The sequence below is a fragment of the Anas platyrhynchos genome, chromosome Z, assembly GCF_047663525.1.
Source record: "Anas platyrhynchos isolate ZD024472 breed Pekin duck chromosome Z, IASCAAS_PekinDuck_T2T, whole genome shotgun sequence".
NCBI lineage: Eukaryota > Metazoa > Chordata > Aves > Anseriformes > Anatidae > Anas > Anas platyrhynchos.
The window spans coordinates 58,651,843-58,665,085 of record NC_092621.1 but is presented as its reverse complement, the minus strand read 5'-3'; the positions used below and the strand labels follow the sequence as shown (position 1 = coordinate 58,665,085).

Below are 13,243 nucleotides of genomic sequence, written 5' to 3'. Positions count from 1 at the left end.
GCCGCACCAGCGCAGAGTAGAGCAGGACAATCACCTCCCTCGACCTACTAGCGATGCCGTGCTTGATGCACCCCAGGACACGGTTGGCCCTCCTGGCTGCCAGGGCACACTGCTGGCTCATATTCAACTTGCTGTCTACCACGACCCCCAGATCCCTCTCTTCTAGGCTGCACTCCAGCATCTCATCGCCCAGTCTGTACGTGCAGCCAGGGTTTCCCCGTCCCAGGTGCAGGACCCGGCACTTGCTCTTCTTGAACTTCATGCGGTTGGCGATCGCCCAGCTCTCCAACCTATCCAGATCCCTCTGCAAGGCCTTTCCACCCTCATTCGAGTCCACAACTCCTCCAAGTTTGGTGTCATCAGCAAACTTGCTCAAAATGCCTTCTATTCCTACATCCAGATCGTTAATAAAAATATTGAAAAGTACCGGCCCTAAAATGGAGCCTTGAGGGACCCCACTCGTGACCGCCCGCCAGCCTGACGCAGCCCCATTTACCATAACCCTTTGGGCCCTGCCCGTTAGCTAATTGCTCACCCATCGTATGATGTTTTTATTTAGCTGTATGGTGGAGATTTTGTCCAGTAGGATCCTATGGGAAACCGTGTCAAAAGCCTTGCTGAAGTCCAAAAAAATCACATCAGCTGGTTTCCCTTAGTCCACCATACGGGTGATCTTATCATAAAAGGAAATCAGGTTAGTTAGGCAGGACCTACCCTTCACAAACCCATGCTGGCTGGGACCAATGACTGCTTTGTCCCCCAGGTGCGCCTCAATAAGTTCGAGAACCATCTTCTCCATGATTTTACCAGGCACTGACGTGAGACTGACAGGCCTGTAATTGCTAGGGTCTTCTTTCTGACCCTTCTTGAAAATCGGCACAACATTTGCCAGCTTCCAGTCTACCGGGACCTCTCCAAATTCCCAGGATCTTTGAAAAATAATTGAGAGAGGTTCCGCGATGACGTCCGCCAGCTCTTTCAGCACCCGGGGATGAATCCCATCCGGACCCATGGACTTGTAGGGATCCAGGTGGAGTAGCAAATCCCACACACGTTCAGGGTCGGTTGGGAGTTTGTCATCCCCACCGTCCCGGTCCTCCAGCTCAGGGCACCCTGGGTCCCAAAGCCCATCATCGGCATTGAAGACAGAGGCAAAGAAGGCGTTAAGCGTCTCTGCTTTGCCTATGTCATCGTCTGTGAGGAGACCTTCCCTATCAAGGAGCGGCCCTATGCATTCTTTGGTTCTCCTTTTTCCATTCACATATCTAAAAAAACCCTTTTTATTTTCTCTCACAGACACAGCCAGCTTCAACTCTAGGTGTGCTTTAGCCACACGAATTTTCTTCCTACAGACACGAGCAGCATCCCTGTATTCTTTCCATGTCACCTGGCCCTCCTTCCAGTAGCGAAACACTCTCTGTTTCTGCCTAATCTCCATAAGAATGTTCCTGGTCAGCCACGCCGGCCTCCTGCCGCGCCTGCCTGACTTGCGATATTTAGGAATTGCCTGATCTTGTGCTTCTAGGAGGCATCGCTTAAAGAATGACCAGCACTGGTGGACATCGAGGCCTTCAAGAGCAGCTTCCCAGGGGACCTTGCTGACTAGTTCCCCGAGCAGCCTGAAGTCCACCTTCCCCATATCTAGGGATGAGGTTTTAGTGGCACTTTTCCTTCTGTCACCGTAAATTTTGAACTCAACCACTTCATGGTCGCTATGACCGAGGCGGCCACCAATCACCACATCTCCCACCAGACCCTCTCTGTTTTCTAGCAACAGGTCTAGGAGGGCACCTTTCCTAGTTGGCTCCGTTAGCACCTGCACCAAGAAGTTATCATCTAGGTGCTTCATGAACCTCCTGGACTTGCTCGTGTCAGCCGTGTGGCACTCCCAGTTAACGTCTGGCAAGTTGAAGTCCCCCATAAGGACAAGGGGAGTTAATCTCGAGGCCTCTCTTAGTTCTGTAAAGAATAATTTATCGGTGCTATCGTCGATATTATTATTAATATTAATATTAATATTTAATACTTAATATTAATAAAATTAATAAAAAATCATCATTTAATAGTTATTTAATAATAACAATAATAACAATAATAACAATAATAATAATAACAATGGATTCCAGGACAGCAATTCCAAAACTTTTGTCATGAAGGCTGGTTTCCCATGTACATGAGAGACGCATAAAGAAATCGCAACTCCTTTTCACCAGAGTAACATAATTTACTTGTAGGTATTACCTTTTCTATGTTAAGGGATATTTTCCTAGGCTACAAGCAAGGAACTTCTCCTCTGTTCCTGGAGCACCTCCTGCCCTCCTGCTGCACTGACCTTGGTGGCTGCAGGGTTATTTCTCACTCATCTCTCACGGCTGCTGTGCTGCTGTTGCACAGCTTTTTTTTTCCCCCCTCTCTTGACTCTGTTCTCCCACAGGCCCACCCAGCATCGCCTACTGGCTCAGCTCTGTCCAGCAGCGGGTCCGCCTTTGGAACCAGCTGGAGCTGGCTCTGATCTGACAAGGGGCAGCTTCTCGGCTCCGCTCACAGAAGACAACTCTGCAGCCCTCCTGCTACTAAACCCTTACCACATAAACTCAACATAGCTGTTTCCATCTTACTGGAAATTATTGATGTTGCTCCTTATAAAAGTTTGAGTTCGGCATTAAAAGCTGTGTCCTGGTGCACGTGTCTGTGTGACAGGAAACAGTTTCTGAAGCTCAGGATTCAGTTATGAGGTTTACTTGCTCTGCTCCTTACTGTTATATTCTATGTTACAAGGTAAAATTCCTCACTAAACCCATTCCTCTACTTTTGTTCTTTTGTTTGTTTGTTTATTTGTTTTGTTTTGTTTTTGTTTATAAGGGAAGAAATCCAGGTACAGAATTTTAGTTATTCTGTGCTCCAAAAGCTGATCGGGAAACTTGGACTGAATGAGAGGCATTTCCCTTTTCTTAACTAGATAATGATTCCCACTAACCATTTTCACAGAATCACAGAAGAGCGTGTCAGGCACCTGGGAGGTAGCAGTGAGGGCCGTGGGTCAGCACCTTCCCTACCTTTGCCCCACAGCCAGTAAGGCCACTCTGCAGCAGGTTCAGGAAGAGTGGGAAGATAGATAGCCCCAAGAAAGAAACCGTGGCAGAAGCAGAAGACATCCCACCCAGGATGTCTCCTGCCACATCTAGTGAGGCAGATCCCCGTCAACAGGGAGGCCACAGGGTGGCCTCTGTGAGGGGAGATGAAGGGCTGCCCCGTGCCAGGCACAGTGTAGTTCCAGGCACTTCCAACAGCCCCAGTGCAGGCAAGAGCGAGCCTGTGAGGGATGATGACAGCGCCTCTGGGGAAATGTCCGGCAGAGGGCTGCCACGATGATAGAGCGGGCCTGGACTAGAGCAGCCCAGAGGTGTCTCCTGACCCCCACCTTGCTGTGAGCTGGTGTCTTGACGGGAGGCTGCCGGGAACAAGGAGGCTCCACAGCAAGCACTCAGGCTTTGTGACGTGGGGCGGCGTCAGGCCACAAGACCATTGTGACAGGGCGAGCGTCCCCATGGTGACGGTGTGACTTATATGGCCCGAGCCCCCGTGGTGCTCACTCCCAGGAGTGCAGCGCCGTCAGGAGGCAGCAGCTGTCCTGGGTGCCTGTTTCTTTGTCTCTGTGAGAGGACAAAGGGATGCCGAAGGAGCAAGAGGCAAAGGCCCGCTCCCAGCCCAACAAAGGGCTGCCGAGCGTGAAGAAGCACCACCAGGTGCGGGACAGGGAGGGAGGGAGAGGGCAGACACAGGAGAGAGAGTGCCAGGTGGCGGAGCATGGTACCGGGGCACGAGGCCTGGCCCTGAGTGTCTGCGGTCCAGGCCCAGGTTCTCGTGCCCCAGGGGTTTCTCTGGGGCAGAGCTGAGGCCTGGGATGGCTGCGACTCGCATGGGTCGGGCAGCACTCTGTCCGAAGGATGTGGCACTGAGGTGGGGCTGGGTGTCCAGGCACCACAAGGGATGCTGGTGGCAGCGCAGCCACCACCATCCCACACCTCCTTCTCCCCACAGGTGCAACCCAAACCGCCACAGGCAGGACCGCCGTGCAGCCAGACCCCATCCTCGTCCATCCACGGGGTAAGGCTGCCACAGCTCCACTGCCCACAGAGGTCACAGGCCTCTAGGAACAAGAGCACACAGGTAGGGAGCCCAAGTGAGATGGGGCCAGATGCCTTCCCAAGCCCTGGGAGCTGCTGACAAGGAGGCGGCACGTGCTGGAGGGGGCAGGTGGGCAGGTGCTGGAGGTGGGCAGGTGGGAAAGGACTACGGTAACATGACCTTTCTCCTTGGCTTCCCTTGCAGACAGACAGGCCGAAGCTGAGGCAGGCACTGCCCGGCAGCAGTGCCACCAGTGAACGGAGAGATCCTCTACCAGCCTTGCCGCCTCTGCCAAGGCAGGCAGCGACACTGAGAGCTACACCTTGGCATTCAGTGGGAGCTTCAAATATCCCCCGGCTGCCCAGTCTGCCAGTAGCAGGCTCCACCTCTTCTGTGCCATGCAGAGACCGCATCACGAGCACCAAGGCTGTCAGACTCCCTGAGGTCGTCCCACGTCCTCAAGGACACGTGAGAAAAGAGCAAATGGCAGCAACTGCCGAGAGCTGGGGGACAGCCCTGCATGCCCCCACATCCATTCTGGCGCCTCTGCAGGCCAGACCCGAGCAAGACAACAGGCTAACCCCGAGCCATGCTGCAGACAGGAGCCAAAGACTCAGGGTGCAGCTGAGGGTACAAAGGCACTACGCCCCTCCCAGCAGTCTGGCAACACCTGCAAGGACAGCCCAGGTGCCGGCCACTAAGACTGAAAAGAGGCCAACAACACAGAGACGAAAAGATGGCCATGCTCGAGAGGACACAAGAGCTGCTGCTGGGACCTCCAAGCCATGTTCCCTGGCAGCAGCACCGGGCCCAGCAGCGCAGGCAGATAGCATTGCCTGCCGCCCTCAGGGCAAGACCCCACACCGTGGGGACGTGGCACAGTATCAGGCAGTCCTGGACAGTGAGACAGAGCATCTGGAGGAGCTGGAGAGCACTGCTGCAGGACCATCAAGGGAAGAACAGAGGGACTTGACGCAGGAGGAGGAGCAAAGTGACGCTGCTACCAAGGACCCATCAGGAGGGAGGCAGCAGAAGGAAGCCACCTCGAACCTTCACTGGGACCCAGACGCAGCCCACCAGCAGGGGCCTGGCTCACCCCACAGCACTGGCAGAGATTCTGCCAGAGAGGCAGTCAGCCACGCACAGAGTGCATCTTTTGCCATGTCAGGGCCAACCAATGCTGAGCCAGAAGATGCTGCGCAGGTTGCAGGTCCTGACAGTGAGGGGGACAAGAATCCTATGGGTGCATCAGCACCCAGAGATGCTAATTCGCCTTCTCCCCTGCCTGCTGCTATGCCCAGCCCTTCCACAAACAACCAGGAAAGACCGTCGACATTGCAAGACCGGGTCAAGATCGATTGGGATATCTACGGGTGCTCCTCCTTTCGGCCAGCAATGCAGACCATTCCGAGCGGGGAGAGGGAAGGCCGCCGGTTGTCCTGGTGGAACGTGTCCTGGCCGAGCAGCGTGAGGATTCCGAGATTGCGATGGGTCGGGGCAGCAGACAATGGAGGCACAGCTGACAGCAATGCACCCAGCGCATCAGGCAGGCAGGAGGTGGCAGTGAGGACTGCGGGCCAGCGCCTTCCCTACCTTTGCCCCACATCGAGTAAGAGCACGCTGCACAATGTTCAGGAAGAGTGGGAAGAGAGCCCCAAGAGAGCAGCTGTGGCAGAAGCAGACAGCATCCCGCCCAGCACGTCTCCTGCCTCGTCCGGTGAGGCAGATGCCGGGCCTTCAGGTACAACTATGGCCGCAGTTCCTGGGCTCGAGGAGCTCCCCCCTGCCTGCATGCCCAAAGATGGAAAATCTTCAGCCTCTCCCCTGCCCGCTGCTATGCCCAGCCCTTCCACAAGAAGCCAGCAAAGACAGTCGACATTGCAAGACCGGGTCAAGATCGATTGGGATATCTACGGGTGCTCCTCCTTTCGGCCAGCAATGCAGACCATTCCGAGCGGGGAGAGGGAAGGCCGCCAGTTGTCCTGGTGGAACGTGTCCTGGCCGAGCAGCGTGAGGATTCCGAGATTGCAATGGGTCGGGGCAGCAGACAATGGAGGCACAGCTGACAGCAATGCACCCAGCGCATCAGGCAGGCAGGAGGTGGCAGTGAGGACTGCGGGCCAGCGCCTTCCCTACCTTTGCCCCACATCGAGTAAGAGCACACTGCACAATGTTCAGGAAGAGTGGGAAGAGAGCCCCAAGAGAGCAGCTGTGGCAGAAGCAGACAGCATCCCACCCAGCACGTCTCCTGCCTCGTCCGGTGAGGCAGATGCCGGGCCTTCAGGTACAACTATGGCCGCAGTTCCTGGGCCCGAGGAGCTCCCCCCTGCCTGCATGCCCAAAGATGGAAAATCTTCAGCCTCTCCCCTGCCCGCTGCTATGCCCAGCCCTTCCACAAGCAGCCAGCAAAGACAGTCGACATTGCAAGTCCGGGTCAAGATCGATTGGGATATCTACGGGTGCTCCTCCTTTCGGCCAGCAATGCAGACCATTCTGAGCGGGGAGAGGGAAGGCCGCCGGTTGTCCTGGTGGAACGTGTCCTGGCCGAGCAGCGTGAGGATTCCGAGATTGCGATGGGTCGGGGCAGCAGACAATGGAGGCACAGCTGACAGCAATGCACCCAGCGCATCAGGCAGGCAGGAGGTGGCAGTGAGGACTGCGGGCCAGCGCCTTCCCTACCTTTGCCCCACATCGAGTAAGAGCACGCTGCACAATGTTCAGGAAGAGTGGGAAGAGAGCCCCAAGAGAGCAGCTGTGGCAGAAGCAGACAGCATCCCGCCCAGCACGTCTCCTGCCTCGTCCGGTGAGGCAGATGCCGGGCCTTCAGGTACAACTATGGCCGCAGTTCCTGGGCTCGAGGAGCTCCCCCCTGCCTGCATGCCCAAAGATGGAAAATCTTCAGCCTCTCCCCTGCCCGCTGCTATGCCCAGCCCTTCCACAAGCAGCCAGCAAAGACAGTCGACATTGCAAGACCGGGTCAAGATCGATTGGGATATCTACGGGTGCTCCTCCTTTCGGCCAGCAATGCAGACCATTCCGAGCGGGGAGAGGGAAGGCCGCCAGTTGTCCTGGTGGAACGTGTCCTGGCCGAGCAGCGTGAGGATTCCGAGATTGCAATGGGTCGGGGCAGCAGACAATGGAGGCACAGCTGACAGCAATGCACCCAGCGCATCAGGCAGGCAGGAGGTGGCAGTGAGGACTGCGGGCCAGCGCCTTCCCTACCTTTGCCCCACATCGAGTAAGAGCACGCTGCACAATGTTCAGGAAGAGTGGGAAGAGAGCCCCAAGAGAGCAGCTGTGGCAGAAGCAGACAGCATCCCGCCCAGCACGTCTCCTGCCTCGTCCGGTGAGGCAGATGCCGGGCCTTCAGGTACTCCCATGGCCGCAGTTCCTGGGCCCGAGGAGCTCCCCCCTGCCTGCATGCCCGAAGATGGAAAATCTTCAGCCTCTCCCCTGGCTGCAGACCCTGTGTTGGAGGCCAGGACAGCACCTCTCACCCCATCAGCATGTGAGGAAGAAGAAGCAGCACCTTCTCCCCTGGCTGGGGGCCTTCTGCAAGAGGTAAGCAAGGTATACCTTCCTCGTCCCACAGTCATGGAAGCCACAGACCCCTGTCGGTGGGCCTCGAGGCCCCTCATCACTTATCCATCTGGCATCGGGGGCATCGAGGCCCGGAGCATGGCCAAACAGTGGCCCACAGGGCTGTGGTTTTCTCTCCCCATGCAGGTTTCCTCGGAGCATAGAAGCAGTGCACAGCGTTCCTCACACTTCCAATCGGTGCCAGAGGAAGGGCCAGGTATGTCCTAAAGTATGGAGCCATCCCAGCCCACGGCACGGAGGCTGGCAGCACTCTACGTACAGGGTCCCTCCATGTGCAACTGTCCCCTCCCCAAGGGAAAGTCTTGGTGGCGGGGGCAGGCAGGACCATGCCCAGTTCCATCCCAGCCCCTCACGTATAGCTCTCTGACCCCCACAGGCACCGCTGCCCTCCCGCATGCTGTGGCTCGCTCGCGATTGCCCCGCCTCTTCAGGGTAGCATTTCGGGCATTTCGAGCTCTACGCAGGAGTTTCTGCATCAGCGGCATCACAGAAGACTTAGAGCAACGTGAGGCTGACAGTACCAGGGAGCTCCCCACAGATGGCAGCTTCGGTCCCGAGGACGGGGCTTCTGAATAAAATTGTTCAGAACTATTTCATAGATGAGGGCTGTCTCTTCTGTTCTGTTCTGCGTGCATGGGTGTCTATGGGCTGCGTGTGCAGCTGCTGCGGTCAGACCCTGGGGCAGGGTGTCCCCATCTCCATGCTGCTAGTGCCTAGAGGGTGCACAGGTTTGTGCAGCAGTACTACCATGCAGTACTCTTGCGTGGGCTCCTCTCTATGGGCTGCAGCTTCAGCCCGGGGCCTGCTCCTGTGGGGGCTCTCCATGGGCCGCAGCCTCCTCCAGGCCACATCCACATGTTTTATAATGATGATGATGATGATGATGTTGTTGTTATTATTATAGAATCATAGAATCATAGAATATCCCGAGTTGGAAGGGACCCTTAAGGATCATCAAGTCCAACTCTTGACACCGCACAGGTCTACCCAAAAGTTCAGACCATGTGACTAAGTGCACAGTCCAATCTCTTCTTAAATTCAGGCAGGCTTGGTGCAGTGACCACTTCCCTGGGGAGCCTGTTCCAGTGTGCAACCACCCTCTCTGTGAAGAACCCCCTCCTGATGTCAAGCCTAAATTTCCCCTGCCTCAGCTTAACCCCGTTCCCGCGGGTCCTGTCACTGGTGTTAATGGAGAAAAGGTCTCCTGCCTCTCGACACCCCCTTACGAGGAAGCTGTAGACTGTGATGAGGTCTCCCCTCAGCCTCCTCTTCAACAGGCTGAACAGGCCCAGTGACCTCAGCCGTCCCTCGTACGTCTTCCCCTCCAGGCCTTTCACCATCTTCGTAGCCCTCCTCTGGACACTCTCCAACAGTTTCATGTCCTTTTTACACTGTGGTGCCCAGAACTGCACACAGTACTCGAGGTGAGGCCACTGTGCTTTTGTTTAATGAAATGAAGTTGTATTTTTTCCACTAGTTTCTATATAATTGAGATTTACTTTTCAGAATATTGCTAAAACATTTTTTTTCAGCACAAGGAAATTTTAAGCATTACATACTAGAAGAAAATTTTTTCCTTATGCTACACAAAAGCTACTATAGTGACCTGGTCCTTGAGTCACATTCTTTAAATCCTTTCTCTTATTCACAGTTAAGTTGGTTTGAACAGGACAAAGATGGACATAGCAGCATTTTGTCAGTTCAAGGATTCTCCTCATTCTGTTTCACTTCCATGAGAAATGTTTCTCCCACCTACACCATAAAAGAGTTGGAAGGAAAAGTAAAGTACAAAAATTCACCACATTCACACAGACACACACCACCACACAAACATGCATACACACACACAAAAAAGCCAGAGGAAAAGACTTGTTTCATTAATGAAATAAAACTGATATGCATACTCTATGTTAGAAATGGCTCAGTCTTCAAAATAGGATTAAATAAAAAAATAGGATTTATTAAAAGAATAGAGATAAGCAAACAGCGCTGGGTGCACCGGAAGTCTCTGCTCCACCAGGACGCACACCAGTTACATCAAGTAGCTGATTTTTATGCTCCTAGACTAATACATATTCATTACTACTTCTTAAAAAAATAGGTTATTATAATTAACTTCCGGGGTCCAGTCCCTTCTACTGGAGCATGCGCATCAGTCTCCGGTGGTCCCTCTGGGGGTCTCTAGGGGTCTTTCATGCTGAAGGCTCGTAGTCTTCCTCTCCAAGTTTTTTTCTTGTCCTTCCCCTTTGTACTTCCTTGGCACCGTGTCAAGTTTACACAGCCTCCCCTGCAGGTCTTGTCTCCTAGCCGTCCTTCAGCTTCTTTTTTTTTCTTCTTCTTAATCTCCTGGCCTCCTGGCCAGACATCAGAGGCTTGCGTAGTATCCCATAACAGTCACTAGTTGTTATCAGTTGTTCTGAAACCCCCAGACATCAAAGACTTCATACAAACACAAATAGCTTTCTTACGGACACTTCACGAGTAATTAAAACATTCTTCACCAGCCATTCACAGGGACAGTCACACCTATAGCTGTGTTAAATTAATCTCCACGAAGACAAAAAAAAGGCTGTAACTGTTAGAAATAGAAGTTTGGAATAACAAAAGTAAACAGGTTCATAAATTTGAGGAGTATTTTCTGAAGACTTGATAAATTGACTAGAATGAGGGGGAGACTGGGACACACTGCATCTGTGGTTCAAGAATTAAATTGCCAGTGCAGGGCCCAGAGGCAGACAGGACTGTTCTTTATTGACACGTATTTTTAAAACATTCCTAACACTCTAGAATTCAAAAATATGCATTTATATGCAAGATATTAAAGAGCACCAATCCCTGAGAGACACCACCCGTCACCAGTCTCCACTTGGACATGGAGTCATTGACCAACACTGTCTGATTGCAACCCTCAAGCCAATTCCTCATCCACTGAATGGTCCAACCTTTAAATCAGTATCTCACCAATTTGGAGACCAGGATGTCATGTGGGACTGTGTCAAAAGCCTCACAGAAGACCAGGTAGATGACATCGATTGATGCAAGGTTTCAACCTTGCCAACTGATGCAGTCACTCCATTATAGAAGGCCATCAGATGGGTCAGGCACAATTTACAACTGCTGAAGCCATGCTGGCTGTCTTGCATCACCTCCTTGTCCTGCATGTGCCTTGACATGGCTTCCAGGAGGATCTGTTCCATGATCTTGGCAGTCACAGAGGTTCCAGTTCCCCGGGTCCTCCTTTCTATCCTTTTTAAAAATGGGAGTGGTGTTTCCCTTCTTCCAGTCACCAGGGAGTTTGTCTGACTGCCAGGTCTTTCCAAACATGATGGAGAGAGGCTTGGCAACCACATCAGCCTGTTCCCTCAGGACCCTGGGATGAATGTCATCAGGCCCCACAGACTTGTACCTGTTCAGTTTCATCAGGTGGTCTCAAACTTGCTCTTTGCTTACAGGCAACTTTGCTTCCCCAGCCCTCACCATCTCAGACTCAAGAGATATGGGAAGCCTGACTGGCAGTGAAGACTGAGGCAAAGAAGTACCTCAGCCTTCTCCTTGTCTGTTGTTACACGTTCACCCTTCTCATCCATCAGAGGGGGTACACTCTCCTTGGCCTTTCTTTTCTGAGCAATGTACCTATCAAATCCCTTCTCACTATTCTTTGCAACCCTTGCCAAGTTCAGTTCCATCTGTGCCTTTTCATGCACTTATTTATTTGCTTATGGAAGGTGCTGCGTTGTCATTTCAGCTGTTTGACTTTTCACCTTCATAGACCATATAACCCTTCGCCATGGAAGACCAGAAAGTAAAAAATAGACAAAGCACCAGAGAAGGATAAACAGATAGGATAATCACCCTTGCTATAAATTAAAACATACAGTATCAAGAAGAAAGAAAAAAATAAGTTCAGTAGTATTTGGGCTATATCTACAATAACTGAGACTGCATAATCTACTAATTTGGAATCTGAAATTTCATTCAAAGGCTTCATATAGGTAAACCTTAAAAGGCATGAGTCTAAACAGTCATTGGATTGACATAAAATTCAATGCCCTAAGCTTGAACCAAAGCTCACTATTGGTTGAAAGCTTTGTATTTACCTCAATGTCTCCAGGTCTTTGGCTGCTGTGCCAAGTCACAGTATAAAACATTCAGAAGCCAAATGACCATTCAAGATAAACCTATATTCAAAGTAAACTTCTTCTGGATGGCAACTGCCAACCAGGGAGAAAAGTCCTTTCAGGCAAAGAAAGATTTTCTTCTTTACACAAAGCAACAAAAGCTGAAAAGCACTCTATCAAAAGATTTGTCTTCTGTCTCTACCCTAAAGACATGCAGTGAAGTTTTTTTAATCTCTTAATTTATGCTTGAGAGCAGTATTCAGCCCGTGTAAGCATACCTGGGACATATGTGGGAGAAAAGATATAATCAGTAAAATCTAAAAAATGTTGTCCTGAGTAACTTGCAACAGGACAGCAATGTACAGTCTTCTCTGTACTGAAAACTTTTACAAAGGTAGTTTGAACACCTGTAGAGAGCACAGCTACACACAATTCTCATTGGCATACTTACTTAATGAATGAAAAGCTGCCATAGTAGCTTTTATTTATTTATTTATTTATCTATCTATCTATTTATTTATTTTATTTTGTTGTGGGGTCTTCCAGGAAAAGGGGGGCAAGTAAAGTTTATTATATATTTTTTTTAATTTACAGTGAATTTATTATATGAAGATATTAAACATGTTTATAAATGTTTATACATGTTTATACATATACATATACATGTTTGTAAAGCATGTTTAAAGAAATATTTTTATTGAGTGATTTATTTTAAAGTTATTCTTTCTAGAACAGTGTTGTAATAGATTAAATAATGCATAGAATGTGAACCTGCTATTGCAAGGTTTTGTATGTTCTTTGACACTCACACTTAACCCTGTCTGAGAGGAATACTTGTTTTCTCTGACATGTTTGTACGGTGCAAAAACACTGGACTGGAGGAGACTTCCTAGGTCATCAGCTTAATCCCTTTGATATCACAGGCAGTCATAATCTATATTTCAGAATAATTACTACCTTGCAAAAGAAGGTTTTTGTCTAGCCCTTGATTCCTTTACTGAAAGATCACTTTAGAGTATCATTCACCTAGCAGGTTTAAAAGTCCCAATTAAAACTTATTCATAGTTTATTCATTCTTTCCATTGTATTCATAAATGTGTTATGTCACTTCTTAGCCATTGTTTTGTTGTACACAAGCCATGCACTTTTTCTTTCTAGTAGGTTCTCTTTCTAATCATCAATTGAGACAGAATTAATCTTTCTTAAATATAGTATTTAAAATTACATCTGCACACTAGTTTATAGAATGGCTTTAATATTTCCATGTCTTTGCTAGAAATATCTAAGACAGTTTAGGACTGCATTTGCCATTTTCATATCAGCAATTCAATCATTCTGCATTTGATTAATGTAGCCGTGCTTTCTTCTCTGACATTTTTAACTGATGCGCTTCCAGC

At 50.6% G+C, this 13,243-nt stretch overlaps 1 protein-coding gene across 2 annotated transcripts; it reads left to right on the top strand.

The window, feature by feature from the left end:
* Positions 1-3,611: 3,611 nt before the first annotated feature.
* Positions 3,612-8,319, top strand: LOC140000690 (uncharacterized). 2 transcript variants are annotated; one of them, XM_072031300.1, is made up of 5 exons: positions 3,612-3,746; positions 4,042-4,170; positions 4,333-7,689; positions 7,855-7,924; positions 8,105-8,319. In XM_072031300.1, exons 1-5 carry the CDS (start codon positions 3,672-3,674, stop codon positions 8,302-8,304), a joined length of 3,831 nt encoding a protein of 1,276 aa, XP_071887401.1. In that variant the 5' UTR covers positions 3,612-3,671; the 3' UTR covers positions 8,305-8,319. The 2 variants fall into 2 exon arrangements, with proteins under 2 accessions (XP_071887401.1, XP_071887400.1); XM_072031299.1 differs by having other exon boundaries at positions 4,333-7,924.
* Positions 8,320-13,243: the final 4,924 nt, after the last annotated feature.